The sequence below is a fragment of the Callithrix jacchus genome, chromosome 11 (genome assembly GCF_049354715.1).
Source record: "Callithrix jacchus isolate 240 chromosome 11, calJac240_pri, whole genome shotgun sequence".
NCBI classification, from domain to species: domain Eukaryota; kingdom Metazoa; phylum Chordata; class Mammalia; order Primates; family Cebidae; genus Callithrix; species Callithrix jacchus.
Genome location: NC_133512.1, coordinates 117162478 through 117189563, shown reverse-complemented (window position 1 = coordinate 117189563; position 27086 = coordinate 117162478). Strand labels below are relative to the sequence as shown.

The 27086-nt window shown below is 42.8% G+C and overlaps 1 protein-coding gene across 2 annotated transcripts; it reads right to left on the bottom strand.

Moving 5' to 3' along the window:
• Positions 1 to 255: 255 nt before the first annotated feature.
• Positions 256 to 26672, bottom strand: ZC3HC1 (zinc finger C3HC-type containing 1). 2 transcript variants are annotated; one of them, XM_002752011.6, is made up of 10 exons: positions 26519 to 26672; positions 24622 to 24733; positions 16739 to 16889; positions 15540 to 15623; positions 10440 to 10567; positions 6799 to 6953; positions 5670 to 5913; positions 4874 to 5086; positions 3734 to 3940; positions 256 to 694 (listed from the first exon to the last, which is right to left on the bottom strand). In XM_002752011.6, the coding sequence occupies exons 1-10, from the start codon at positions 26662 to 26664 to the stop codon at positions 626 to 628; spliced, it is 1509 nt and encodes a 502-aa protein (XP_002752057.1). In that variant the 5' UTR covers positions 26665 to 26672; the 3' UTR covers positions 256 to 625. The 2 variants fall into 2 exon arrangements, with proteins under 2 accessions (XP_002752057.1, XP_078199892.1); XM_078343766.1 differs by lacking the exons at positions 16739 to 16889; positions 24622 to 24733.
• Positions 26673 to 27086: the final 414 nt, after the last annotated feature.

Genomic DNA, 27086 nt, shown 5'->3' with positions numbered 1-27086 from the left:
GCACCTGTAATTCCAGCTATTCGGGAGGCTGAGGCAGAGAATTGCTTGAACCCAGGAGACGGAGGTTGCAGTGAGCCAAGACAGCACCAAAGCACTCCAGCCTGGGCAACAGAGCAAGACTCCATCACAAAAACAAAAAGAAAAAAGAAAGATTATACTTCCTTGACTGGAATCACAAATAAATTTTAGGCTTTATAGCAAATCTGAAAACCAGCCCACAAGGTAAGGGGGAAAACAGTTCTCCAACAATGAGAGTCTTAGCAAGTATTTTATTAACACACGCTGTCATACTCCTGGGATAGAAGAGTCCTCAGAAAACTGCCCCACATTGAAGATGCTGAAATAGGTGGTCAGGTCCTCGGTCCTCCCGCTAGTCAGATAACCCCACACTCCTTCAACACAACCAGGCTTGCTACCTTTATCCCGCCACATCCTGAAAGCGATGACATCTGGTCTCCCTCAGCCAGATGCAGATGGTTAACACTCACTGCCTTTGCAACAACAGGCGGTCCTTGTGATTAACCCAGAACAGGAAAACTTAGTGTCAGCTGACCAAAAGGAACTCGGCCTTCATTTTTCAGAGTCACTCTCATTCCAGCTGTCTCCAGAAGGGGCTGGAATATCTTCAGGACGAGCATAGAGATTCCCACTGCCGAAATATTCGGAATACTTTCCTTGATTTCTCAGAGAGACTCTGTAGGTAGAAAAGCTTATTATTAGTGATTATATTCTTTTATAGAGACAAAGGATAGATCATTTCTCCCACATGATCTAGACATGTCTAGGACTGAATAAAAATTAACTTTGTAGTGTGCCATACATAACATATACCTAAAGTCAGACTAAAGATCAAGGGGCCAGGGTTCTACTGTCAGACTCCTGTTAACACACTGTGAATCTCTAAGACTCGGCTCATATCCTCCCTTCAGGCATCTGTATCTGTCTTCCTCTTTGTACTTGAGGATGACACTTCTGACTCACTGTTGGTGCATCACGTTTAGCGCTGGTTTTTCACTCATGATGCCGAATTGGCCCTAGTTCATTATAAATACTTATTCCCGTGAATAAGTATTTATACTAATGTGAGGCCTAGCTGAAGCGAACAGTATAAACCAAGGCCAAGTAATAAAAACAGTTGAATGACCCCTATGAGTTTAAGCCTTGGCCTTTGTCTTCACAGCTTTGTTTTAGCCGGTAGTGCTAATAATAGGAAGAATCTCACTGCCATCTGATCATGCCTGTGAAATGCTCTGAGATTCTGAGAAATGGTGGTGAAGGGAGACAAAGTAATTCATTAGGAGATAAAAGCTCTTGGTGAATCAGAACACTTGGAAGTCTCACTCTGTTGACCAGGTTATGGCACAATCTTGGCTCACTGCACCCTCCACCTCCTGGGTTCAAATGATTCTCCTGCCTCAGTCTCTCCAGTAGCTGGGACTACAGGCACATACCATGTCTGCCTTTGAGAATCAAAATAAAGAGCAAATACTCCATACAGGAAGGGTCTCCATAAGAGTACAAAGAATGTCTAGCAAGATGATCCACGGTTACCTTCAGTTTCTCATATGAAAAACTTTCATAGTTTTTAAAAAATCTATCCTCTTCCTTTTTTGAAAGGGAGTCTCACTCTGCTGCCCAGGCTGATGTATAGTGTGGCACGATCTTGGCTCACTGCAAACTCTGCCTCCTGGGCTGAAGTGATTCTCCTGCCTCAGCCTCTGGAGTAGGGATTACAAGTACACACCACCAGGCTGGCTAATTTTTTTCTTTTCTTTTCTGAGATGGAATTTTGCTCTTGTTGACCAGACTGGAGTGCGACGGCACACCACAAACTCCACCTCCTGGGTTCAAGAGATTCTCCTGCCTCAGCCTCCTGAGTGGCTGGCATTACAGGCATGCGCCACCACACCCGACTAATGATTTTTGGATTTTTAGTAGAAACGGGGATTCACCATGTTGGCCAGGCTGGTCTCGAACTGCTGACCTTAGGTGATCCGCCTGCCTCGGCATCCCAGTTTTGGGATCACAGGCGTGAGCCACTATGCCCAGCCTCAGTATACACGTTTTCTCGAACATCAGGATCCTTTACCACACAACCTCATTAAGCTTTCTAGCTTCCAGTCGCAGCAGCTGTCAGAAGGTTAAAAGACACACTATCAAAAAAAAAAAAGAAAAAAGATCTTAAAAGTCCTTTAAACAGGATATTAGTATATATATATATATAATAAATATAGTAAATATATATATATATATAAAAAGGAAGTCCTGGAATCCACAGCCAGTTATGAGGCCAACTTCCCACCCAAAAACAAAAGCAAAACCCCATGGGCTTTCTTTTTAGTATGGCAGTGACAGAGGAGTCTTACTAAAAACTGCCAAGTTTTCTGTGCAAACTTGGAAAACCTTCACCTGTATATTTACTAAGCGTACTAATACATACTTTTGGACTTTTAGCATTACTATAGTTTCCTCCAGTGGAATCCTGTAACCCTAGAAAACCATGAATCTACAAATGCTGCTCATAAATATCTGATGACAAGCATTATTTTACTTTGTCCTTGAAAGTTATAGAGGTCAGCAATTGTTACCAGCTACAAGGAAAAGCTGGGAGTGAGCCAGCCAAGGAGAGACCCAGTGTTTAGGGTTCCATATTGCCCAGCCTATCACTTCCAATCTTTACACACAGCAAACACTTGACTTTTCTTCTCAGTCGACACCCACATTTGTAACCCACAGCAGTCATGGCTGCAATGGCTAGTAGAGTCACAGTCTGGGCTGTGGAACAGAGTAAAGTAATGTGGCCAGCGTGCAGAATGAAGCCATCATCTTGGTGACAGAGTCCAGTGCTCCAAACAGCTAAGTTAACTGGCCAGGTGCAAGTGATGGCAACTGAAAGAAAAAGCAACTGTCTGCAACATGAGGCTGGAGCAGCTGCCTATTCATCTATTTCTGTTTCTGTACTCCTTTTCTACTTGGAGTCATTTTATTTAAGAGAACAAAAGAATTTATCAGAACTTGATGGAATGCCATATGCTAAAGTGCAGAAAGACAAACCAGTTCTACGCCTATTCCCAAGGATGAAAGCAAAATGAGTCTAACTTGACCTATTAGCCGGGCACAGTGGCTCACGCCTGTAATCCCAGCACTTTAGGAGGCTGAGGTCGGTGGATCATGAGGTCAGAAGTTTGAGAACAGCCTGGACAACACGGTGAAACCCCATCTCTACTAAAAATACAAAAATTAGCTGGGCATGGTGACGGGCACCTGTAATCCCAGCTAGTCAGGAGGCTAATGCAAGAGAATCGCTTGGAACCAGAAGGTGGAGGTTGTAGTCAGCTGAGATTGTGCCACTGTACTCTAGCCTGGGCAAAAGAGCAAAACTCCGTCTCAAAAAAACAAAAACGTCTTTGTGTAGTTTGTAGGAAAAAGAAAAAAAAGGAAAAAAAAAATTAGCTGGGTGTGGTGCCTGTAGTCCCAGCTACTTGGGAGGCTGAGGCGGGAGACTCACTTGAACCCAGGAGGCAGAGGTTGCAGTGATAGAGATCACGTCAGTGCATGCCAGCCTGGGCAGTAAGAGCAAAACTCCGTCTCACAAACAAACAAACAAAAAAACTGAAATAACTTGACATATGAAAGCTGAGGGCAGGCAGGGTGCTAATTATAGGACCAGCCTCTGCTCCTCCTCCCATAAACAGCAAGGGCTGTCCACGCACAAGGTAATAGCTTATCTCACCACAGAGTCTGTTTCAGCTGGCTGGCTAGACTGTTTGTGGGCCAACAGGATGGTCAGCACTGTCTTCCAGCCTGGCTCTGCTGGGGCGCTAGCATCTGGTTCAGTTCCACCATTCTCCCTGCCTTCTTTGTCAAGTGTGATATTCACCCAAGGGCACCAGTCTCTATGCTGAGAGGTGGGATCAAAGAAGCTTCGGGAAGATGTGTCCTGAGGAAGGAGAAAAAGAAATAGCATTCATGGGCAGATGCTATGTAAGTTCAGGGAGGCACTGCTATTAGTCATCAAATCCAGAATCTCACAACTACCCATACTTCAAGTGTTTATGCTCTCCTTTAAACTCTGCCAAGATATTTTCCTTATTTTTTCACTCCTTTCGTGTTAAACAAACTATACCTTATCACAAGGGATAGGGGATACCCCACCCCCAGGCCATGGACGGGGACCAGGCCATACAGCAGGAGGTGAGCAGCAGCCAGGCAAGGAAAGCTTCATCTGTATTTACAGCCACTCCGCATCCTTTATTACTGCCTAAGCTCCACCTCCTGTCAGATCAGCAGCGGCATTAGATTCTCATAGGAGCAGGAACCCTACTGTGAATTGCACACTTGAGGGATCTAGGCTGCTGGCTCCTTATGAGAGTCTGACACCTGATGATCTGTCACTGTCTCCCATCAACCCCAGAGGAGATCATCTAGTTGCAGGAAAACAAGCTCAGGGTTTCCACTGATTCTATATTATGGTGAGTTGTATAACTATTTCATTACATAAAAAGTACACAATACATGTAATGTGCTTGTATCATCCCCAAACCATCCTCTAAACTCCGGTACGTGGAAAAATGGTCTTCACAAAAACGGTCCCTGGTGCCAAAAAGGTTGGAGACCACTGCCTTATCAGGTTTGTCCCCGTATCACACTGCTGCTCCATTTGCCTGAGATATCTATTATTTCTCCAGAAGCTACCCCAAAGGAGCAAATGACTGACATTTTTTCCCTTTGGTCACCCAACTTTAAACTTAGTCACATGGTCTACTTTTTGCACTGGACCATGGAAGGGCTCATGCCTGCTTCTCCAAGCTGCCCAGGGAAATCCCAACATGCTGTCTATGTTCAGCCACTGCTAGATGCGAGGTGGACTCACCGAACTGCTGGAGGAGCAGAGGCGAGCTCGCTTGGCCTTCCGAAGAGGGCTAGATGGTACCTCCAGGCCAGGGGTGTCTCCTGTTCCCATGCTTCGGGTCACTGGGCGGGTTCTGGTGGTGGGGCTAGCAGCCTCTGGCTCAGGACGGTCAACAGGACTGGAGGAGTCCCAGCTCCGAGTTCGAGAGACAATGGGACCAGGGCTCTTTTCAGCCTGAAGGAAAGGGGAGATAATGGAAGTACGAAAATGATATTAATGATCATGGTCAGAGATACTTCTTTATTTAATCTTTTTTTTTTTTTTTTGAGACAGAGTCTTGCTCTGTCACCAAGGCTGGAGTGCAGCGGGGTGATTTCTGCTCACTGCAACCTCTGCCTCCCAGGTTTAAGTGATTCTCCTGCCTCAGTCTACCAAGGGCTGGGACTACAGGCCCCACATCATGCCTGGCTAATTTCTGTATTTTTCATAGAGATGGGGTTTCACCATACTGGCCAGTGTGGTCTCAAACTCCTGACCTCAAGTGGTCCGCCTGCTTCAGCCTCCTAAAGTGCTGGGATTACACCATGAGCCACCACATCTGGCTGAATTTAGCTTCTCCATTAGTGAACAGAAACACCACGTGGCATTGTAACCAGTGTAGTGCAAAGTGAAGCCTATCTCCCTAAATTAATTTCCAACTTTCTAGCAACAACATTTTTGCCAAGAATGTTGTTTCAAAGTCCACCCCAGTTCAATTCATTCACTTCAGAAGACAGTTAAAAAAAAAAAGTCCACCCCAAACAAGCTAAGTGCATACCTGCTCTGAGCCTGGGGAGAAAGTGGCATCCTGGCTCCGGGTCATCATCCTCCGAGGAGATTCAGGCACCAGAGGGAAGCGCTCTGGCCGCCCCTCAAGCCCTGGGATAGGGGAGCTGGTCAGGCCAAATGATGTGTCCAGATCAGCTATGGACGACTCAATCTGCTGGAAGCCCCAGAGCCCCACCTTCCTCATACACTGCGAACATGTTATCAGGCAGAGCTGCATGGGTTCCAAAGAGGAACTAGACAGAAATGAAAAAGAGAGTTTTCTCAAAGTGTCATATTTCCAAATGACTAAGTGTAATGTCTTGTGAGTATGTTTCATCTCATCCAATTTCTGGAACAGTCCAGTGGACGGGAACCATGTCCTGTCAGAGCCTTTGTGTTCCAATCTCAGGACCCCAGCTTCATGCTTCATCATCTCTCATGTATTTCCCATAGAAGGACCTGGGGTTCTTAGTGTGCTCTCTATGGTGAGACTGTTTTGCAGGCATGTTTTAAAAATTTCTCCTGTCCCTCCTTAAACCTTTTCCCTTTACATGAAAAACATTCCTTAATCTACCAAAGAGAGCATATTTAAAATAAATCAAGATTTATTTACTGTCAGAACCAATCTTGACTTATTTTAAATATGCTCTCTTTGGTAGATTAAGGATAGTGGAAGTCTCTGCCAAATTGAGCAGCTGGAATGGAAATAGCAACATGGGGGGCCTTAAGGACTCCAGCTGGTGTTTCCTATGGTAGTTTTTACCAATTAAGCGGATTTTTCTTCCTTTCTAAAAATAGAAAAGAACTTCCTATTTTTCCTTCTTAAAAATAGAAAAGAGCTTATTTTCTATTTTTAGAAAGGAGCTTCACTGTTTATAGAATACAAATTCCCAGTTGAGAAGCAACAGCACAAGAAAAAAAGTTCAGCTGTGACACCAAGAATTCCTGAATTCCAATTCTGGTTTTGTTACTAATTATTATTACCCATTCTCCCTGCTGCCACCCCCCAATCAGTTTCTCTTTGTCTCTTTTTCTCACGGGAAACACCATGTGATTTCTAAATATGATTAGGGACTGATATATATGGGTGTAATGCTGTTGTCATAGTTCCTGTCTCCGGGCAAAATTCGCTGACTCACCTACATGCCCAGCCACACACAGAGAGAATACAGGCAGTGACGTGGACTTGGATGTCTGAGCCTAATTTGGTTGTACTTTTCCTTTCATCAGTTTGGTGATCGAGTTCATCTTCAAGTAGGTGTAGGAGAAGACTGATCTTGTCTTCTGTCAAGCACTACAGGGGAGCCAAGTAAAAAACTTTAAGTTTCAACCACCATAAAAAGAAAATTATACATTAAAACATACCTAGTTGGTACAAGTCAAAAATCAGGAAGGAAATTACAAACATGAAGACAGTTCACAGAGAACAAATACTTCCAGGACAGGGCTATGGTATCACACAGAAGGTTTCAGAAGGTTTCTTTTTTTTTTTTTTTTTGAGACAGAATTTCACTCTTGTTGCCCAGGTTGGAGTGCAGAGGCACAATCTCAGCTCACTGCATACCTCTGCCTCCCAGGTTCAAGAGATTCTCCTGCCTCAGCCTCCTGAGTAGCTGGGATTACAGGTGGATGCCACCATACCTGGCTAATGTTTTTATTTTTGTAGTAGAGATGGGGTTTCACCATGTTGGCCAGGCTGGTCTTAAATTCCTGACCTCAGATAATCCACTCGCCTCAGCTTCCCAAAGTGCTGGGATTACAGAGTGTGAGTCACCATGCCCAAACCCACACAGAAGCTTTCTGAATTGCCCTGGATCTCCTGACTGAGAAAGACAGAGTCTCCCTGGAACTGCCAAAACTCGTGTTACTACTAAATTGTTTTCAATTTACCAGTTGCAGATTTTCCCTGAAACATGCAAACTTCAAACTCAAAGAGTGAAAACAGATTACTGCTTATGTCTTAGCCTAACGCTAAATTTACTTAAACATTAAAAAAAAAAATTTAGAGTTGGGGTCTCACTATGTTGGCCATGCTGGTCTTGAACTCCTGAGCTCAAGCAATCCTCCCACCTCAGCCTCCTGAGTAGCTGGGACTACAGGTGTGCATGACTGTGCCCCTCGCTCTGAAATTACTTTTTGACAGAATGACAGAGCTCGTTAGACTTTATTTTTGTTCTAAGAAAAATCAGGAACTGGCTGGGCAAGGTGGCTCACACCTGTAATCCCAGCATTCTGGGAGGTCAAGGTGAGTGGATCACAAGGTCAGGACTTCAAGACCAGCCTGGCCAAGATGGTGAAACTCCATCTCTACTAAAAATACAAAAATCAGCCAGGCATTGTGGCAGGTGTCTGTAATTCCAGCTACCTGGGAAGCTGAGGCAGAGAACTGGTTGAAACTGGGAAATGGAGGTTGCAATGAGCTAAGAACATTCCACTGCACTCCAGCCTGGGCAACAGAGCAAGACTCCGTCTCAAAAACAAAAACAAGGAACTATGATCGGGTGAAAAAAATTGCCTTGGCTAGAGACAGGGTAATATTCATAATAAGCATCAGAGGTTAACAGTTTGTGTCTATGGCCATAACACCCCAAATGCACCGGATCTCGTCTGATCTTGGAAGCTAAGCAGGGTCAGGCCTGGTTAGTACTTGTACAGAAGAACAAGAGATTAATAGTTTGATGCTAAAACCCATATCACTCTCTTAATTTTAAGAGGCTACTATTTCCTACAGTAAAGCTTGTCTTCATGTCTTGTCTTCATGGAGTACCCATATGGTGATGAAATGGGACAGTAAATAATCAGTTTCAAAGTACAGATTGACTAGAGCATTTATTTATTTATTTATTTATTGAGACGGAGTTTCGCTTTTATTGCCCAGGCTGGAGTGTAATGGTATGATCTTGGCTCACTGCAACCTCTGTCTCCCAGGTTCAGGCAATCTTCCTGCCTCAGCTCCCTGAGTAGCTGGGACTAGAGGCACATACCACCATGCCTGACTCATTTTTTGTATTTTTAAAAAATTCTTTTTTTTCTTATTTTTTAGCAACTGAAATGGCTTCAGAATAATTTTTTGTATTTTTAGTAAAGACCAGTTTTCACCGTGTTGGCCAGGCTGGTCCTGAACTCCTGACCTAGGGTGATCCACCTGCCTTAGCCTCCCAAAGTGCTGGGATTACAGGTATTAGCCACCACACGCGGCCTGACTAGAGCATTTAGACATTTCTACTCACAAGGTGAAGGGAGTTTGTTACTTTCTTTGGAAAATGATATGCAATAAACCATATGTAGTCATATTTCATTATTACTATTATTATTATTATTTTGAGACAGAGTCTAGTTCTGTCACCCAGGCTGGAGTGCAGTGGCACAACCTCAGCTCACTGCAACCTCCGCCTCCCGGGTTCAAGCAATTCTCCTGCCTCGGCCTCCTGAGTAGCTGGGACTACAGGCACTGCCACCACACCTGGCTAGCTTTTTGTATTTTTATCAGAGATGGGGTTTCACAGTATTAGCCAGGATGGTCTCCATCTCCTGACCTCATGATCCGCATGCCTCAGCCTTCCAAAGTACTAGGATTACAGGCGTGAGCCACCATGCCCAGCCTGTATTTCAGTATTTTCTGTTACATAGTTTATAAAGCAAGATAGAATTGAATTTGTGGGAAGCATATATTCAGGGAAAACTTGAATCTATGCTTCCAGGTTATAGCCCTAAAACTTGGCTCAAATAAACTCTCTACTTATACACATATATTTTAAATTGAATCTATGCCATTTAAAAAACCATACCTGCAAGGCATGGTGGCTCATGCCTGTAATGCCCGCACTTTGGGAGGCCAAAGCGGGTGGATCACCTCAGGTCAGGAGTTCGAGACCAGCCTGGCCAACATGAAACCCCATCTCTACCAAAAACACAAAAATTAGCCATGTGTGGTGACAGGCACCTGTAATCCCAGCTACTAGGGAGGTTGAAGGAGGAGACTCATCTGAACCCGGGAGGAGGAGGTTGCAGTGAGCTGAGATCATGCCATTGCACTCCAGCCTGGGGGACAAGAGCAAAATTCTATCTCGAAAAAAAAATTATACCTAAATATTCAAATGGAACTCTCAACAGTCACCTTCCTGGTGGAGACTGAAAAGGTCAGCTGAGAAACAGACAAGCAGTTTTCTTCATGGTAATTGCATCTTGTCATTAAAAGAAATGCTTCAGCAAGCAGACCTAGCCAGAGTCCACAGTCCTTGGAAGGAGGGATGTGCCGGGGCCACATTGAGGGAGGGGGCCTGGGACTCGGGACCTGTGGCAGCTGTTTGCAGTTTCTCTCTGTGTTAAGACTCCCTTCTCTTCTGCGGTTTCATTACATGTTTCTGTTCAATAAATTTCGATCAGTGTTAAAAAAAAAAGAAAGAAAGAAAGAAATGCTTCAGGCCGGGAGCAGTGGCTCACACCTGTAATCCTAGCACTTTGGGAAGCTGAGGTGGATAGACTGCCTGAGCTCAGGAGTTCCTGACCAGCCTGGGCAACATGGGGAGACCCCGTCTCTACTGAAATAGAAAAAATTAGCCAGGCATGATAGCCTGCGCCTGTAGTCCCAGCTACTGGGGAGGCTAAGACAGGAGGACTGTTTGAACCCAGGGGGGCAGAGGTTGCATGAACCGAGGTCACACCACTGCACTCCAGCCTGGGCAACAGAGCGAGATTCTGTCTCCAAAAAAAGAAACGCTTCAGGTATAAATGCTGGCAATAACTGGAGGCCACTGCAGCATAGTCAGGAAAAACTCACCATGCTTTTCAAGTCCTCCGGCCTTAGGGAAGGAAGCTGGAGATCCAAGTGACAAAGGCTTTGAAAACGATCTAGGAATTCACTAACAAGAACAGCAGGCTCATCCAGGGGCAACATCCCAAATCGGTCTGTGGAAAAAGTAAACTAAAAGATTATACTGGTGTAAACTGTCAAAAATAAAAAACACATATTGAACGACTGAGGAAACTTAATGATATCAGGAAATTACTGATTTTCATTTTGATGGGGCTATAATAATACTACTGTGACTATGTTTAAAAAGTAGAATCTGGCTGGGCACAGTGGCTCACACCTATAATCCCAGCACTTTGGGAGGCCAAGGTGGGCAGATCATGAGGTCAAGAGATGGAGACCATTCTGGCTAACATGGTGAAACTCCATCTCTACTAAAAATATAAAAATTAGCTGGGCATGGTGGTGCACGCCTGTAGTCCCAGCTACTCGGGAGGCTGAGGCAGGAGAATGGCTTGAACCCGGGAGGTAGAGGTTTCAGTGAGCCAAGATCGTGCCACTGTACCCCAGCCTGGCAATAGAGTGAGACTCCATCTCAAAAAAAAAGAGAAGTAGAATCCATATCTTGTATATCTTAAAATATTTACAGATAAAATAGCAAAGTACATGGGATTGGGCTTGAAAACAATGCAGAGGTGCAAGGTGTTTGTTAGGGTTAGGAATCTAGAAGAAACAAGACCAGCCAGGAGGTGATAACTGTTGAAGCTGAGTGATGGAGTTTCATCATTTATCCTATTCTGTGTTCGTCTGTGTATGACTGAAATTGTTACATCAAGAAAGAGAAGACAAAAAAGAGTTAGTGGAGGTGGAGGCTTAAATAGGTGAAAGAGCTTAAAGAACAAACATTTTATAACAACTCCCAAGGTATAACTTACTGTGAGCTAAGAATGAAAAACATGGCATGTTCCTAAAGTCTACACAAGAGGCACAAAAAGGCTTACATTATAAGGTGAAGCATAACTGGGTACCAGAGTATATAAAGCATACAATTAGGAATTATACTGGTAATATCTACATTGGAAAAGAAAGAATCTTTCTGAAATCTAAGCAGTGTGACAACTGATTATATACTACAGTATAATTATCTCTGGCAATGGCCAGGAGTGGGGGCTCACGCCTACAATCCCAGCACTTCTGAAGGCTGAGGTGGATGGATCAGTTGAGGTCAGGAGTTCAAGATGAGCCTGACCACTAAGATGAAACCCCATCTCTACTAAAAATATAAAAATTAGCTGGAGGTGGTGGCATGTACCCATAATCCCAGCTACTCAGGAGGCTAAGACAGGAGAATCACTTGAACCTGGGAGGTGGTGGTTGCAGTGAGCCGAGATTGCAACACTGCACTTTAGCCTAGGTAATACAGGGAGACTCCATCTCAAAAAAAAGATAGAAACAAAAAAATAGAAAAAGTAGCTGTGTATGGTGGCTCATGCCTGTAGTCCCAGCTATTTGGAAGGCTGATGTGAGAGGACTGCTCGAGCCCAGGAGGTCAAGGCTGCAGTGAGCCAAGATCAGGCCACTGCATTCCAGTCTGGATGACAGAACAAGACCCTGTCTCAGAAGAAAAAAAAAAAAAGGTGGCCAGGAACGGTGGCTCAAGCCTGTAATCCCAGCTTTGGGAGGCCGAGGCGGGTGGATCACGAGGTCAACAGATCGAGACCATCCTGGTCAACATGGTGAAACCCCATCTGTACTAAAAATACAAAAAATTAGCTGGGCATGGTGGCACGTGCCTGTAATCCCAGCTACTCAGGAGGCTGAGGCAGGAAAATTGCCTTAACCCAGGAAGCGGAGGTTGCGGTGAGCCGAGATCGCGCCATTGCACTCCAGGCTGGGTAACAAGAGCGAAACTCCGTCTCAAAAAAAAAAAAAAGTAAACCGAGAAGAAACTAAACCCAACATGAAAATATATATTTAAGATAAGTTTAACGATATATTTTGTAATTAATGTATTTGTACATTTTACTGTTTAAAGTGACGTGTTTAAAATAAGCAGTCCTAGTAAACTAATCATTGTAATTTAAAATGTTTAAAGAAATTCAATTTAGTTTAAAATTATTGGTAAATGTTAGAAGAAAATTACCTTCAAAATTATATTTATTAGTCTTGCTTAATAAATTTAACCATAAAGTGTAAATAATTGTGAGTGTTCTTTTTTCCACATATACGTCCTTTGAACGTTAAAGAACCAAACCAAGGGACCGTATACTTGAAAGGTCGTATCTAAGACCCTTTTAGGAGACAGAATGGATAGGTCAAAGCGGGTGATGATAGAGAAGAGCATCTCAAGTGACTTCCAGGTTTCTGGCTAGGACAACTGGATGGGAAATTTAGTGCCATTTGCCAAGATTGAGAAAGTTTTAGGTATAAGATGAAGAGTTCAGTTCAGTTTTATACACGTTGAGTTCCAGCTACCTATAATATTAACTGGAAATGTTCAGAAGGTAGATGAAAATATGAGTCAAGCTCAGAGGAGAGGTCTGGATAAGAATTAGAGGTCTCCAAGTGGTAGCTGAAGTTGTGAATGAGGTCTAGAAAGCAGAATATATAGTAACAAGAGCTGGGAACCACCAATAGAGCCCTGGCAGACCTTAAAAACTTACACAGCTGGGCATGGGGGCTCACGCCTGTAATCCCAGCACTTTGGGAGGCCAAGGCGGGCAGATCATGAGGTCAGGGGTTTGAGACCAGCCTGGCCAACATGGTGAAACCCCGTCTCTACTAAAAATACAAAAATTGGCCGGGTGTGGTGGCACATGCCTGTAGTTCCAGCTGTTGGGGAGACTGAGGCAGGAGAAACACATGAACCTGGGAGGCAGAGGATGCAGTAAGCCTAGACTGCACCACTGAATTCCAGTCTGGGTGACAGAGCAAGACTCCATCTCAAAAAAAAAAAAACTGGGACTGAGGGCACTAGACAGGGATGGATTCAAATCCCTAGAGGACCAAGTTTTGTTATACTCTACAGTTAAATAATTAGTAAATCCTAGCTATTTCAACAGCAGGAAATCCGTATTACATTATCATCTTCATTTTAACAATTTTAATAAACCCTTTTCTACTATATCTTCATTGATCAAAGGTAAAGAGCAATCTCTGGTTATTTTCAATCTACTTTTTCCTTTTAGTGACAAATCATGGAATATCCCTAGCCGTCAATGACCCTGGAAGTAGCCTGCTATCCTACTGAAATAAAAAATATACCTATATGGCACTGATTCCTGGTCAAGGCATGAAATATAGAGATGAACAGTGTTGCTTTTTAACTATGGGTCTAAAGAACTTTTTATACCTGCTCTTAGATTCCCCACCAGAGGGCTCTGCTGTTGAAGCTGTTTAGTTAGCAGGAACATGCCTACATGATCAACAGAATATTTATTTATTTTTATTTTTAATAGAGATGAGGTCTTACTATATTTATTGCTCAGGCTGGTCTCAAACTCCTGAACTCAAGTAATCCTCCTGACTTGGCGTCCCAGTGTTAGGATTATGGACAAACAAAATATTTTTTAAAACAAAATATTTTTTTTAAATGATGAACAAAATTATTTTCAAAAACCCCATTGAGGCTGGGTGTGGTGGCTCACACCTGTAATCCCAGCTTCGGGAGGCCAAGGCAGGCAGATCACGAGGTTAGGAATTCAAGACCAGCCTGGCCAACATAGTGAAACTCCATCTCTACTAAAAATACAAAAATTAGCCAGATACGGTGGCATGCACTTGTAGTCCCAGCTACTTGGGAGGCTGAGGCAGAAGAATCGCTTGAACCAGGGAGGCAGGGGTTGCAGTGAGCTGAGACCACACCATTGCACTTCAGCTTGGGTTACAGAGTGAGACTGTCTCAAAAAAATAAAAATAATAATAATTAAAAAAAAAAAAAAAAAACACCCAGTTGAGATTACATTTTGGGGTCTCTTATTCCAAAGTGTTCTGTGCACATATCAGTAGTTCCTGATTCAAGGGAGAGTATGTCCTGTCATGGCCCTTATATAAAGAGGAAACAGGAGGGTGGACCTGGCCTCCCCAGATAGACAGCCTGTGGCTGTGATGACACCCTTACTCCAGTGCTGTTGTGATAGTGTACTGTTTTACTGTAACAAACTGCAGATTTGTGATCACTCTCCCTTGGGGTCCTGTGAGTCTTCTTTAGCAAATGAACCCTGTTTAACTTCCACCATTATTGCTATTAGTACTCCCTCTACAGGAAGCCTATGTAGAATATGGTGTTGCTTGGTGTGGTGGGAAAAGCAGAGGGTTTGAAATCAGATTAAACTTAGTTATAGCTTCTCTCTAGTTGGTTTTAAGACCTCTGATTCTTAGTTCCTTCACCTAAATGAACTAGGTTGTGGCCAGGCATGGTGGTGGCTCACGCCTGTAATCCCAGCACTTTGGGAGGCTGAGGCAGGTGGATGACTTGAGGTCAGGAGTTCGAGACCAGCCTGGCCAACATGGTGAAACCTTGTCTCTACCAAAAATATAAAAAAATGAGCCAGGCATGATGGCAGGTGCCTATAATCACAGCTACTTGGGAGGTGAGGCAGGAGAATCACTTGAACCTGGGAGGGGGAGGTTGCAGTGAGCCGTGATAGTGCCACTGCACTCTAGCCTACGCAACAAAGCAGGGTTCCATCTCAAAAAAAAAGAACTGGTTTGATAATATCGACCTCCGATAGGCAGGGTGTGGTGGCTCACGCCTGTAATCCAAGCACTTTGGAGGCCAAGGAGGGCGGATCACCTGAGGTCAGGAGTTCAAGACCAGCCTGACCAGCATGGTCAAAGCCCGTCTTTAAAGAAAAAAAGATAATTAAAAAAAAAAGGTAACATCTACTTCCCAGGGACCTTGTAAGGATTACATGGGATAATGCATATCTATGGCTAAAGCCTTAAGTACGTCAAATGCACTTAATAAAGGTAAGAAATAACACAAGTGAATATAAGTTCTTCTGGAAAAATGCAAATAGAAAGAAGAAGAAACTTCAGAGACTAAGTTCTCACAAACAAGTAGACAATATTAGAAATGCAATGACAAAAGAGAAATGGTGAACAGGAATTATTAGAAATAAGTACCTGGAGATGGGCTGTCTGGCCAGAAACAGAACTTCTCATGGGCAGTACACAAGGCTTTCTTTAGCTCAGCACATCGTTGCTTATCTGAAATCCACACAAACAGCAACACCTTAACAAACACTCTATAGATTCAGAATCCAATGAATGGCCTCTAAGAGTAGAGATTTAACTAAAAATAAAAATAAGAGAATTTTAAAATGTGAAAATATTAGCAAGTACATCATCTTAATATTTTCCACAAAACAGCTTCTAAACTGAGACCCTAAGGTCGACAAAGGAGATACCACGTATCTTATTTTCACTTTCTAGTTTTTGAGACAAAGTCTTCCTCTGTTGCTGAGGCTGGAGTTCAGTGGTGCAATCTCAGCTCACTGCAACCTCCACCTCCCAGGCTCAAGAGATTCTCCTGCCTCAGCCTTCTGAGTAGCTTTTTTATATTTTTAAGAGACAGGGTTTCACCATGTTGGCCAGCCTGGTCTCAAACTCCTAACCTCATGTGACCCACCTGCCTAAGCCTCCCAAAGTGCTGGGATTACAGGCGTAAGCCACTGCATCCAGCCCCATACATCTTATGAGGCAGAGCATTCCAAGGTGTGAGCCTTCACAAAAGTCCTTTGTCACTCTTTGTCTAAAAGTGTACATTTTGGAATAATAAAGTAAACATGTTGCTGTTAGCTAGATTACCTTCCATAAAGTCCATGCTGTAGTAGCTAGCTTGGTTTAAATTAAAAAAAGAAGAAGAAGAAAAAAGACAGGCCAGGCACTATGGCTCACCCCTGTAATTTCTGTACTTTGGGAGGCCAATATGGGCAGATCACTTGAGCTCAGGAGTTCAAGACTAGCCTGGGCAACATGGTAAAACCCTACCTCTACAAAAAATACAAAAATCAGCCAGGTGTAGCGGCACTGTGCCTGTAGTCCCAGCTACTTGGAAGGCTGAGGTGGGAGGATCACTTGAGCCCAGGAGGTCGAGGCTGCAGTCCATATCTTACTCAGCCTGGGCAACAGAATGAGACCCCATCTCAAAAAGATTTTTAAAAAATGATTAAAGCCAACAGGGTGAAAAAAATCACAAATTCACCTTGTCATATGTAATAGTACACACTTTCTGATCAAACTAAAATGTCTCTTTTTTCCAGAAAACCAGGATAGTATCTATTTCAGTATGGAGAAAAATGTAATTTGTACCTTATACTTACATCTGTCAAAGTCAAAAGCTGGTTGTAAACTGGCACAGAGAAAAGCTTGACAGCTAGAGCACTTGAGCATATCACATTCAACTGTGACCCAGCCATATTTTGCACAGACGAGGGGAGACAGCTCGGAGGGCTTACCTGCCCATTTCAAAGAGTATCCATGTTAAGAAAAACAACACCACAAACGTATATATAAGTGTGCGTGTGTGCGCGCGTGTGTGTGTGTGTATATATACCCTTTTTTTTTTGGGAAAAGTTCTCCCTCTGTTGCCCAGGCTGGAGTGCAGTGACACGACCTCAGCTTAATGCAACCTCACCCTCTCAGGTTCAAGCAGTTCTCCCACTTCAGCCTCCCAAGTAGCTGGGACCACCTGGCTAATTTTTTTATTTTTTGGTAGAGACAGGGTTTCACCATGTTGCTCAGGCTGGTCTTGAACTCCAGACTTCAGGTGATCCACCCACCTTGGCCCCCCAAAGTGCTGGAATCACAAGTGAACACTGCAAGTAATGAGTAAGTCATAAATTACAATATCTCTTAGCTTCTAGGGCTTAAATTTTTAAAAAAATTACAATCTTAACTCATTCTTAATGTATATAGGAATAAACATTAAGGAGAAAGGCAATGAGAAAAACTTTTTTTTTGAGACAGACTCTCACTCTGTTGCCAGGCTGGAATGCAATGGTGTGATCTCAGCTCACTGCAACTTCCGATTCCCAGGTTCAAGCGATTCTCCTGCTTCAGCCTCCTGAATAGCTGGAATTACAGGAACGAGCCACCACATCCAGCTAAGGTTTGCATTTTCAGTACAGACGGGGTTTCACCATATTGGCCAGGATGGTCTCAATCTCCCAACTTCATGATCTGCCCACCTCGGCCTCCCAAAGTGCTGGGATTAAAGGCATAAGCCATTACACCAAATCAAGAAAAACTATTTTTTTTCTTTTTTTTCTTTGTGCCTCCCCTCCCTCCCCAGAAAAACTATTTTTAATGCACAGGCACATACTTTACAGAATGATGAAGGTCATTTAAGTAGTAAGTGGAGGGGAAAAGTTATTAACTTATTCTTGAAGAAGCCCTATGTATTTTGTGTGTTTAAAATGTTTATTGGCCAGGCATAGTGGCAAATGCCTGTAATCTCAGCACACTGGGAAACTGAAGTGGGAGGATTGCTTGAGCTCAGGAGTTCAAGATCAGCCTGGGCAATACAGTGAGACATCTCTACTGAAAATCAAAAAATTGATTTGCCTTTATTCTTTGGGAAGTAAAAATGGATGTGTTATAGTAGCAGAGCATAGGCGAGTGGCAGAAAATATTTCTGTGTTTGACTTTGCCATCTCTTCCTGTTTAGGCCTATCCCAGTACTTTCACTAATGTCATTAAGTTCGTAGTGTCTCAGATTCAGTGAAAATTAATGGATCCTATATTCTACCAGACGACCAGTAACAAACTTTTTTTGTTTTTGAGACAGGATCTTACTCTGTTGTCCAGGCTAGAAGGCAGTGGTGTGGTCATAGCTTACTGTGGCCTCGATCTCCCGGGCTCAAGCCATCCTCCTCCCTCAGCCTCTCAATTAGCTAAGACTACAGGTGTGCACCACCACATCCTGCTAATTTTTTGATTACTAGTATCAATGGGGATGTGCTAGAATGTGTTTCAAATAGCTAAAAGCATCTGTAAATATATAATTGGAAAGGTATCCTAAAACATTTATTGCTCCTTAATAGTAAATGCTCAATTTTGTTTTGTTTTGTTTTGAGACAGAGTCTTGCTCTGTAGCCCAGGCTAGAGTACAAATGGTACAATCTCGGCCCACTGCAACCTTCACCTCCTGGGTTCAAGCGATTCTCTTGCCTCAGCCTCTGAGGTAGGCTTACAGGCATGGGCCACCATGCCCTGCTAATTTTTGTATTTTTAATAGAGGAATGATTTTACCATGTTGGCCAGGCTGGTCTTGAGCGACTGAACTCGAATGCCTGAGGCCCTCCTTGGCCTCCCACAGTGCTGGGATTACAGGCGAGAGCCACCTCGCCAAGCCTCAGTTTTTAATATTCTACCTGGGCCGGACACGGTGACCCCAGGACTTTGGGAGGCCAAGACAGGCAGATTACTTGATGTTAGGAGTTTGAGACCAGCCTGGCTAACAATGGTGAAACCCCATTTCTACTAAAAATATAAAAATTAGCTGGGCATGGTGGGATGTGTCTGTAATCCCAGCTATTTGGGAGGCTGAGGCAGGAGAAATGTTTTAACTCAGGAGGTAGAGATTGTAGTGAGCTGAGATGGTGCCCCTGCACTCTAGCCTGGACAACATAGCAAGATTCTGTCTCGAAAAAAAAATTCTACCTGAAGAGCTCTTATTTTACAAAGCACAGTTAAAAATAAAAAAGGATAAAATATGAAAGAAGATGCAGGAAAGTTTTACATTTTTATAAAGGGATATAGGAATCTGAAAAACATTCCAATATCAGCAAAGGAAGTATGAAGACCGTTAAAACAAAATTTACATATAAATATTAAAGGAGCCATGATTATGTAGAATAAAAGTAACAGTTAAATAATCATCATAACCAAAATGATGATCAATTGATAGCCAATGAGCAAAAAGGAAGTTGATCTAAATACTGTATCAAAATCAAGATTTAATGCAAGAAACAAAGGTAGAAAGATGGTTAAAAACCTTCCCTTTCCTGGGCAATTTGGTTTTAAAGCCATTAGGTGGTGAACAAGGAAGATGTCTGAGTCAGGAGGCTGGGAAGAGGCAGCTCAGCACAGGGTGTCAGAACCCAAGTGGTATGTAACAGGCATTCGCTTACGGAAGCCAAGTGCGGAGTGCTAGGGCCTCAACGGGGTGACGAGAGATCCACGCAAGAAAGGATGGCAGCATGGCAGAAATGGGAGATGAAGCACATATAGGGAGATTGATCCAAGTAGTAAAGCAGTAAATATATTAAGGATAATAGAAATTATGAATAAGGGAGGGACAAATATGGAAAAGGAGAAAACTAGAATGAATCCTGTGATGTACAATTGCAACTGGAGATGCCAGAAGGAACTCACTGTTTTCTAAAATATAGAGATAAATGGATGTAAATTTTGATATATGTGTGTACATATGTGAATGTGTGTGTGTATGTGTGTACATAAACATATATATTCTCTAGCTTTTTCCTCTGAGAGGGCCTGAGAACAGTGGTATCCCAGTAGCTGTGAGTTCTCCCGGCACCCAGCTCTTGGCATTCATTCATTCATTCATTCATTCATATAGAGACAGGATCTTGCTATGTTGCCCAGGGTGGTCTCTCTCCTGGGCTCAAGCAATTCTCCCACCTAGGCTTCCCAAAGTGCTGGGATTACAGCTGTGCCACCAAGCCCAGTTCAGATCTTATCTTTCAAATAACATTCTCCACTGAAAATGAGCCAAGGATCCTTGTAGAATTGGCTGATTCCAGGGATGGGACAAGAAGATAAGCCTAGAACAACTTGTTCCTGAAAGCAATAAAGAGGTCATGGGTTATGGGATATGTCAAAAGGCCAACCTGAGGGGGATGTCACTGACTAAATAAGGAACAACTGGAGCATCAAAATATGTAATAATAGTTATGAATTATAACCTATTGAATAAAAAAGCAAATCATGAGTCTATGTTGCTACAAATAAATCAATTACCTAAAGTCTGACAAGGAATGGAATATTTACATAGTTTCAAAGAACCTCCCCACAAAGCACTTTTTATTCACAAAGGAGGAACGAGTTATTTTACAATGGAAATGCCAGACCTCCCCTTAATCAAGTAATCAAAGTGATCATCACCATAAATGGATAAATAGAAATCATGTGTCGTCTGACAGGAGCAATGAGAACACAGCATCGCTTCATGACACTCCTGCATAACATGAATCTAATCACTAAGAAACATCAAACGTCATTGACGTACATTCTACAACATAACTGGTCTGTTGTATTAAGATCATGAAATTCAAGGAAAAACTGAGGAAATGTTCCAGATCAAAGGAGACTATAGCAACATGACAACTAAACGTAGTATGTGATTCTCAACTGGATCCTTTAGCTATAAAGAATGTTATTAGTACAATTGATGAAAAAACTAGCGTCTGAGGATTAGAGGGTAGGAACTTATCAATGTCAATTTCCTGATTTAGATGGTTTCATTCTGGTTATGTAGGACAAAGTTCTTGTTAAGAGGAAGTATTTGGGAATAAGAAGACATCACTTTGGTGGCTTACTTTCAAATAGCTCAGGGAAAAAAGGTCCTCTGTAACCTCTGCAACCTTTCTGTAAGTCTGTAATTAAAAAAAATTTTTAAATCACTGTAAAAAAACTACCATCTAGGTCTTTCTGTCCTTGCATACAGGGGACAAAGTAGTGAAAAACAGAGGGCTTGGTGTGGTACCACATGTCTTCTGCCTTCAGTCTCTGCTCCTTTCACAGAGCTACCCATCAGTACTATGTTGGCCATGCTGGGCTAGAGTATCCTCAGATTCACAACCTCTATAGTCTATAGGAGCCAAAATGACAGCCCAGAGAATTTGACATTTTCAGTGAAAACAACTGGCATTTACTAATTATGATGACTTGTACTTTGGATCTGATTTGCTGTACTTTTCTTTATAAGATATCAACTGCCAGGCATGGTGGGGGGTGCCTGTAGTCCCAGCTACTCGGAAGGCTGAGGTGGGAGGATCACTTGAGCCCAAGAGTTCCAGGCTGTAGTGCGCTATGCCGATTGGGTGTCCGACTAAGTTCAGCATCAATATGGTGACCTCCTGGGAGCGGGGGACCACCAGATTGCCTAAGGAGGGGTTAACCAGCCCAGGTTGGAAACAGAGTAGGTCAAAATTGCCTCACTGAGCAGTAGTGGGATCGTGCCTGTGAATAGCCACTGCACTCCAGCCTGGGCAACATAGCAAGACCCCATCTCTTATAAAAAAAAAAAGTCATCAACTGGGCCAGGTGTGGTGGCTCATGTCTGTAATCCCAACACTTTGGGGAGATCGAGGCTGGTGGATCACCTGAGGTCAGGAGTTGGAGACCAGTCTGGCCAACATGGTGAAATCCTGTCCCTACTAAAAATATAAAAACTAGCCAGGTGTAGTGGTGGGAGCCTGTAATCCCAGCTACTCGGGAGGCTGAGGCAGGAAAATCGCTTGAACCCAGGAGGCAGAGGTTGCAGTGAACCAAGATCACACCAGTGCACTGTAGCCTGGGTGACAAGAGTGAAACTCCATCTCAAAAAAAAAATAAGACATCAACTGTTTAAGATGGATGTTTGAGTTCACAATTTCTTTGATACTATGCAGCCATAAAAGGAATTAGATCATGTCCTTTGCAGGGACATGAATAGAGCTAGAAGCTAGTTCAGCAAACACACACAGAAACAGAAAATCAAACACATGTTCTCACTTATAAGTAGGAGCTGAATGATGAGAACAGATGGACACATGGGGAAACAACATACACTGGGGACTGGTGGGGTGGGGATAGGGGAGGGAAGAGCATGAGGAAGAATAGCTGATGGATGCTGGGCTTAATACCTAGGCGATGGATTGATCTGTGTAGCAAAGCACTGTGGCACATGTTCACCTATATAACAGAGCTGCACGTCCTACACATGACCCCAGAACTAAAAATAAAAGTTGAAGAAAAACAAAACAAAACAATGGATTAAATTCTTGAACTCAGGCATAGAGCACACTGGGTATGTTTGTAAATAAACTTATGACCTAATGCTTAATGTCTCTTCTTGAAATATGCAATGTGATAACTAGCATGTGCTTACTTTTCCATTTGACTAACATTCCAGTATTAGTTTCTGTTTTGTTTTTTGTTTTTTTTTTTTTTTTCAGATGGAGTCTCGCTCTATTGCCCAGGCTGGAGTACAGTGGCACGATCTTGACTCATTGCAACTTCTGCCTCCCGGGTTCAAGTGAGTCTCCTGCCTCAGCCTCCCGAGTAGCTGGGACTACAGGCACATGCCACTATGCCCAGCTAATTTTTTGTATTTTTAGTAGAGACTAAAATTCACTGTCTTAGCCAGGATGGTCTCAATCTCCTGACCTCGTGATCTGCCTACCTCGGCCTCCCAAAGTGCTAGGATTGCAGGCGTGGGCCACTGTGCCCAGCCCAGTTTCTTTCTTTTTTTTTTTTGAGACAGTGTCTTGCTCTGCTGCCCAGGTTGGAGTGCTCACTGCAACATCTGCCTCCCAGGTTCTAGTGATTCTCCTGCTTTAGCCTCCCAAGTAGCTGGGATTACAGGTGCACATCACCACACACAGCTAATTTTGTATTTTTAGTAGAGACGGGGTCTCACCATGCTGGCCAGGCTGGTCTCAAACTCCTGACCTCAGGTGATTCACCCACCTTGGCCACCCAAAGTGCTAGGATTATAGGTGTGAGCTACTGCGCCGGCCAGTTTTTAGTCTCTTTATCAAAAAATGTTGTGTGATTTGGCTTATTTCATGGTCTTAAGTTCTGAAATTTTGTTGATTTTTGATTCCTAGGTCAAGACCTTGTCAATAGTTTATAAGACAGAAATTCAGGGTCAGGTTTGGCAGCTCATGTCTGTAATCCCAGCACTTTGGGAGGCTGAGGTGGGCAGATCATGAGGTCAAGAGTTCAAGACCAGCTGGCCAATATGGTGAAACTCCACCTCTACTAAAAAAAAAAAAAAAAAATATATATATATACACACACATATATATAAAGTAAGACTTCTGTCAAAGCAAGGTGATGCAGGCAGCTTTTAAGGTGGCTCCAAAGATCCCTGCCTCCTTATATTCATGCCCTCGTGTTATCTGCTCCTCTTGCGTATAGGCTGGCCTAGCGACTTGCTTCTAATGCATAAAATATGACAAAAGTGATGGGATGTCACTTCTGAGATTAGGTTACAAAATGAGGCTGGTCTTCTATCTTGTTCTCTCGCTTGCTCACTCTGATGGAAGCCGACTTCCAAGCTGTGAACTTTCCTTTAGAGAGGCCCATATAGCAAGAAACCAAGTGAGGAGGGGCATTTCTGGTCAATGACCAGTATAGAACTGAAGCCCTCAGTTCAACAGACACTAGTAAATTAATCCTGCCAACAATCACATGACAGTTTGGAAGTAGACCATTTCCTAGTTGAGCCTTGAAATGACAGTGCCCTGACCAACCTTAATTGCAGCCTGTGAAAGATCCTGAGCCAGAAGACTCAGCTAAGCCATAGAAATTATGAGATAAAAAATGTTTTGTTTTGTTTTGTTTTTGAGATGGAGTTTCGCTCTTGTTACCCAGGCTGGAGTGCAATGGTGATGCTTGTTGTTTTAGGATCACTAAGTTTTAGGGCAATTTGTTATGCAGCAAAGGGTAGCTAATACACAAAGGAAAATCTAGAAAGAGACAGTATAGTAGTATAGTCTCTAATAATCTAAAAAACATTAGGTTATAATCTTGGATCTGTCATTTGCTAAAGGTTCATCTTGGGAAAGTCATATAACCTGCCCCAAACTGTTTCCTCTTCTGTAAAACAAGTATAATAATGCTTTTTTCATAGGTTTAAGGTCAAGATCAAATGTGATAATATATGTGAAAACATACTATGTACAAGTATTAGTTGTTATTTCTTCTTTTCTCAGGCTCTTAGTGTTTTCTTCAGTAAAAAGAAAAGGTTAGATAATCTCAATTGTCCCTTTGAGGGATAACATATTAGGATGCTGAGTTTCCTATACAATTTCTTAGCATGATTTGATTCTTCTTATACCAGGACCACCAGAAATAAGGATTTGATTCTTAAATTTAAACCTTGAAGAATTTTAAATACCTTGGAGTAATACCTTGGAGGAATTCTAGAAGCAGGCAGAAAGTGCAATTCACATGAACTAAAAAAGGATATAGAAAATGTTTCCACTCTGCTAAAGAAGGCTTCTTTGCTTGTAGATTCCAATGAAGACTGTTCCACTTGGGGTGATTCATTAACTGACTGGGATGTGGCAGACATGTCCTTCCTAACGCAAAGTGGCAAAACTATTGGTAAGCCTTTCATAGTATCCCTCTGCTTAAATATTATCCATGTAGGTTCTCTATGCGTCGTATCATAAATCATACCAATACTGGATTTTAAGCTTCCTAAAAATCATTTTACTCATGTCATTCCTCGGCTTATTATTTGCAATGGTTTTATAATACTTAATAAATAAACCCCAAATTTTCAGTCTGGCATTCAGAACTCTACAGTTTAGCCATACCTAACTTCAACCAAGTTCTACCTCGACAGGGCTCCACTCATCCTAGCAAACTATTCTCCTCACTCACTCACTGTTCTCCACAAGCATTTTGCATAACTTTAGTGAACAGAAAATAAGACTCAAGGCTTCAGATACGCATTATACAATTTGAATCTCTTCAGAAATCTGTTAACAGCAGAAAAAACAATTTTGATATTTCTACCTGGAAAGACCTTTGATACCCACTCCTTCCAAAAAAAAAAGTACCAATTAGAAAAATTCAAATAAAGGAAAGATCTTCAGGAGATTTCATGAAAAAAAAAAAACTAGGGAGAAAAAAGTCAGCAAAGCAATTATCTCATTTTCAGTGGAAGGCATTTCAGCAGTGCCTGGGGAAGTGCTGAAAGACCAGCATTATTTTAATAAAAATAGGATTACATCAACTATCATAGCTCCAAAGACATAAATTCTAGCCGGGCGCGGTGGCTCACGCCTATAATCCCAGAATTTTGTGAGGCCAACAAGGGCGGATCACCTCAGGTCAGGAATTGGAGAGGTCAGCCTGACCAACATGGTGAAATCCTGTCTCTACTAAATATACATAATTACCCAGGCATGGTGGCACATGCCTGTAATCCCAGCTACTCGGGAGGCTGAGGCTGGAGAATCCCTTGAACCTGGGAGGCAGAGGTTGTGGTGAGCCGAGATTGCGCCATTACACTCCAGCCTAGTAAACATGAGTGAAACTCCATCTCAAGAAAAAAAAAAAGAAATTCTTTCTAAGACTCTCAGAGAATCAGAGAGCCTCAAGGGGGTGTGGTTCTTAGGGGGAAAAAAATTACAGCATCCATAAACTTGGATGGGTAAAAATGACACTTATTTCTCTCTAAATGACAAGATTTAGCATTTTCTTCAATTGTGAACGAAAGTAAAAATACCATATTAGTATTAGCAGTACCAGTTAATTTGTCACCAATGGAAATAATGTTCCCAACATTATGGTGGTTGCACATTTTCAAATAGCTTTGTGCTCAACACTACTTCAAAATTATGGTTGACTAGACATACTACTAGATATTATGAACTCTTTAATATGTTACTGCAATAACTTTTTTCTTTTACTATCTTGATAATAACATTCCAATCTAACTGGTTTCCTTTACAGTCCTATGTAATTTACTTTAAGCATTTACAAAAATTCTGAGTTCATAAACTTCTCCAGACAGCCAAAGAGGTCCACGGCACAAGAAAAAGGTTAAGAATCCCCAAGTAAAAGAAGTCAGGCGCACTCATTCAGTTAACGGTCCTCGTTTTTTCCTTCCAAAAATAATGTCCGATGACAAAATTTCGGTTATGATTATGAATCCAGTACATCCCGAGGGGAAGATCAAAGCCAATCAAACATAGTAATCCCAGTATCTTTCAGATCCTGAGAAGCCAGCCTCCACTGCCCGAGTCGCCGACCGAGGGGGACCTTCCCTACCCGCTACCCCCTCTCCAGGCCTGTGTTTCCCAAGCCTTCTCCACTTTTCCAACGCTGGACCCAGGGTTAACTCATTAACTCACGCGTCCACGCCTCCCTCTTCCGGGGCGATCCCCTCATCTATCAGCTGCCGGATTTTCTGGGGGGTTCCTTCTGGGGAGCGAACTACTGCACCCCAATTCTTTTCAACCCCCATGGCAAACGCTAATCCCTCACTGGGCGCCGCCATCTTGGTCCGCTGCCGAGTTGCTTCCCCGAGGGTTTGAAGGCTCCGGAACTTCCGTCCTGGGCGGCTAATATCCGCCTCTGGAGGCTGCGCGGCGGGGGAAGTGTAATCGCCGGACCCCCGCCTCCCTGACCGCGTTGGAATCTTAGAGCTACCTTGTTTAAGGAGGGCTGTAGGGTTTAGGACACTCTTAATTAGTCGTTTCCTTTATCAACTAGCGTATCTAGGTTAAGACATATTTAGAACGCTGTCTCTCCAAATTCAGCAGGGATGAGGGGCCCAACTTAGTTTTCAAGTAATACTAACTTAAACTAGTTGCATTTTTTTTTACAGGCAAGGAAACGGTAATTGAGAGCAAATAATTTAGAATCCTTATTGGAAACTGTGTTATGGGTGGATTTAGAAGTCTGTGGCATTTGACACTA

What these genes read in the sequence shown, in the direction of transcription:
- ZC3HC1 (XM_002752011.6), bottom strand. Translation starts at nt 26,664, where the DNA reads ATGGCGGCGCCCAGTGAGGGATTAGCGTTTGCCATGGGGGTTGAAAAG. An exon ending in GCCAGACAGCCCATCTCCAG is followed by an intron (nt 10,568 to 15,539) that starts GTACTTATTTCT and finishes CTTTTTCCACAG; the next exon opens with ACCGATTTGGGATGTTGCCC. An exon ending in GTGTGTGGCTGGGCATGTAG is followed by an intron (nt 5,914 to 6,798) that starts GTGAGTCAGCGA and finishes ATTTCTGTCTAG; the next exon opens with TTCCTCTTTGGAACCCATGC.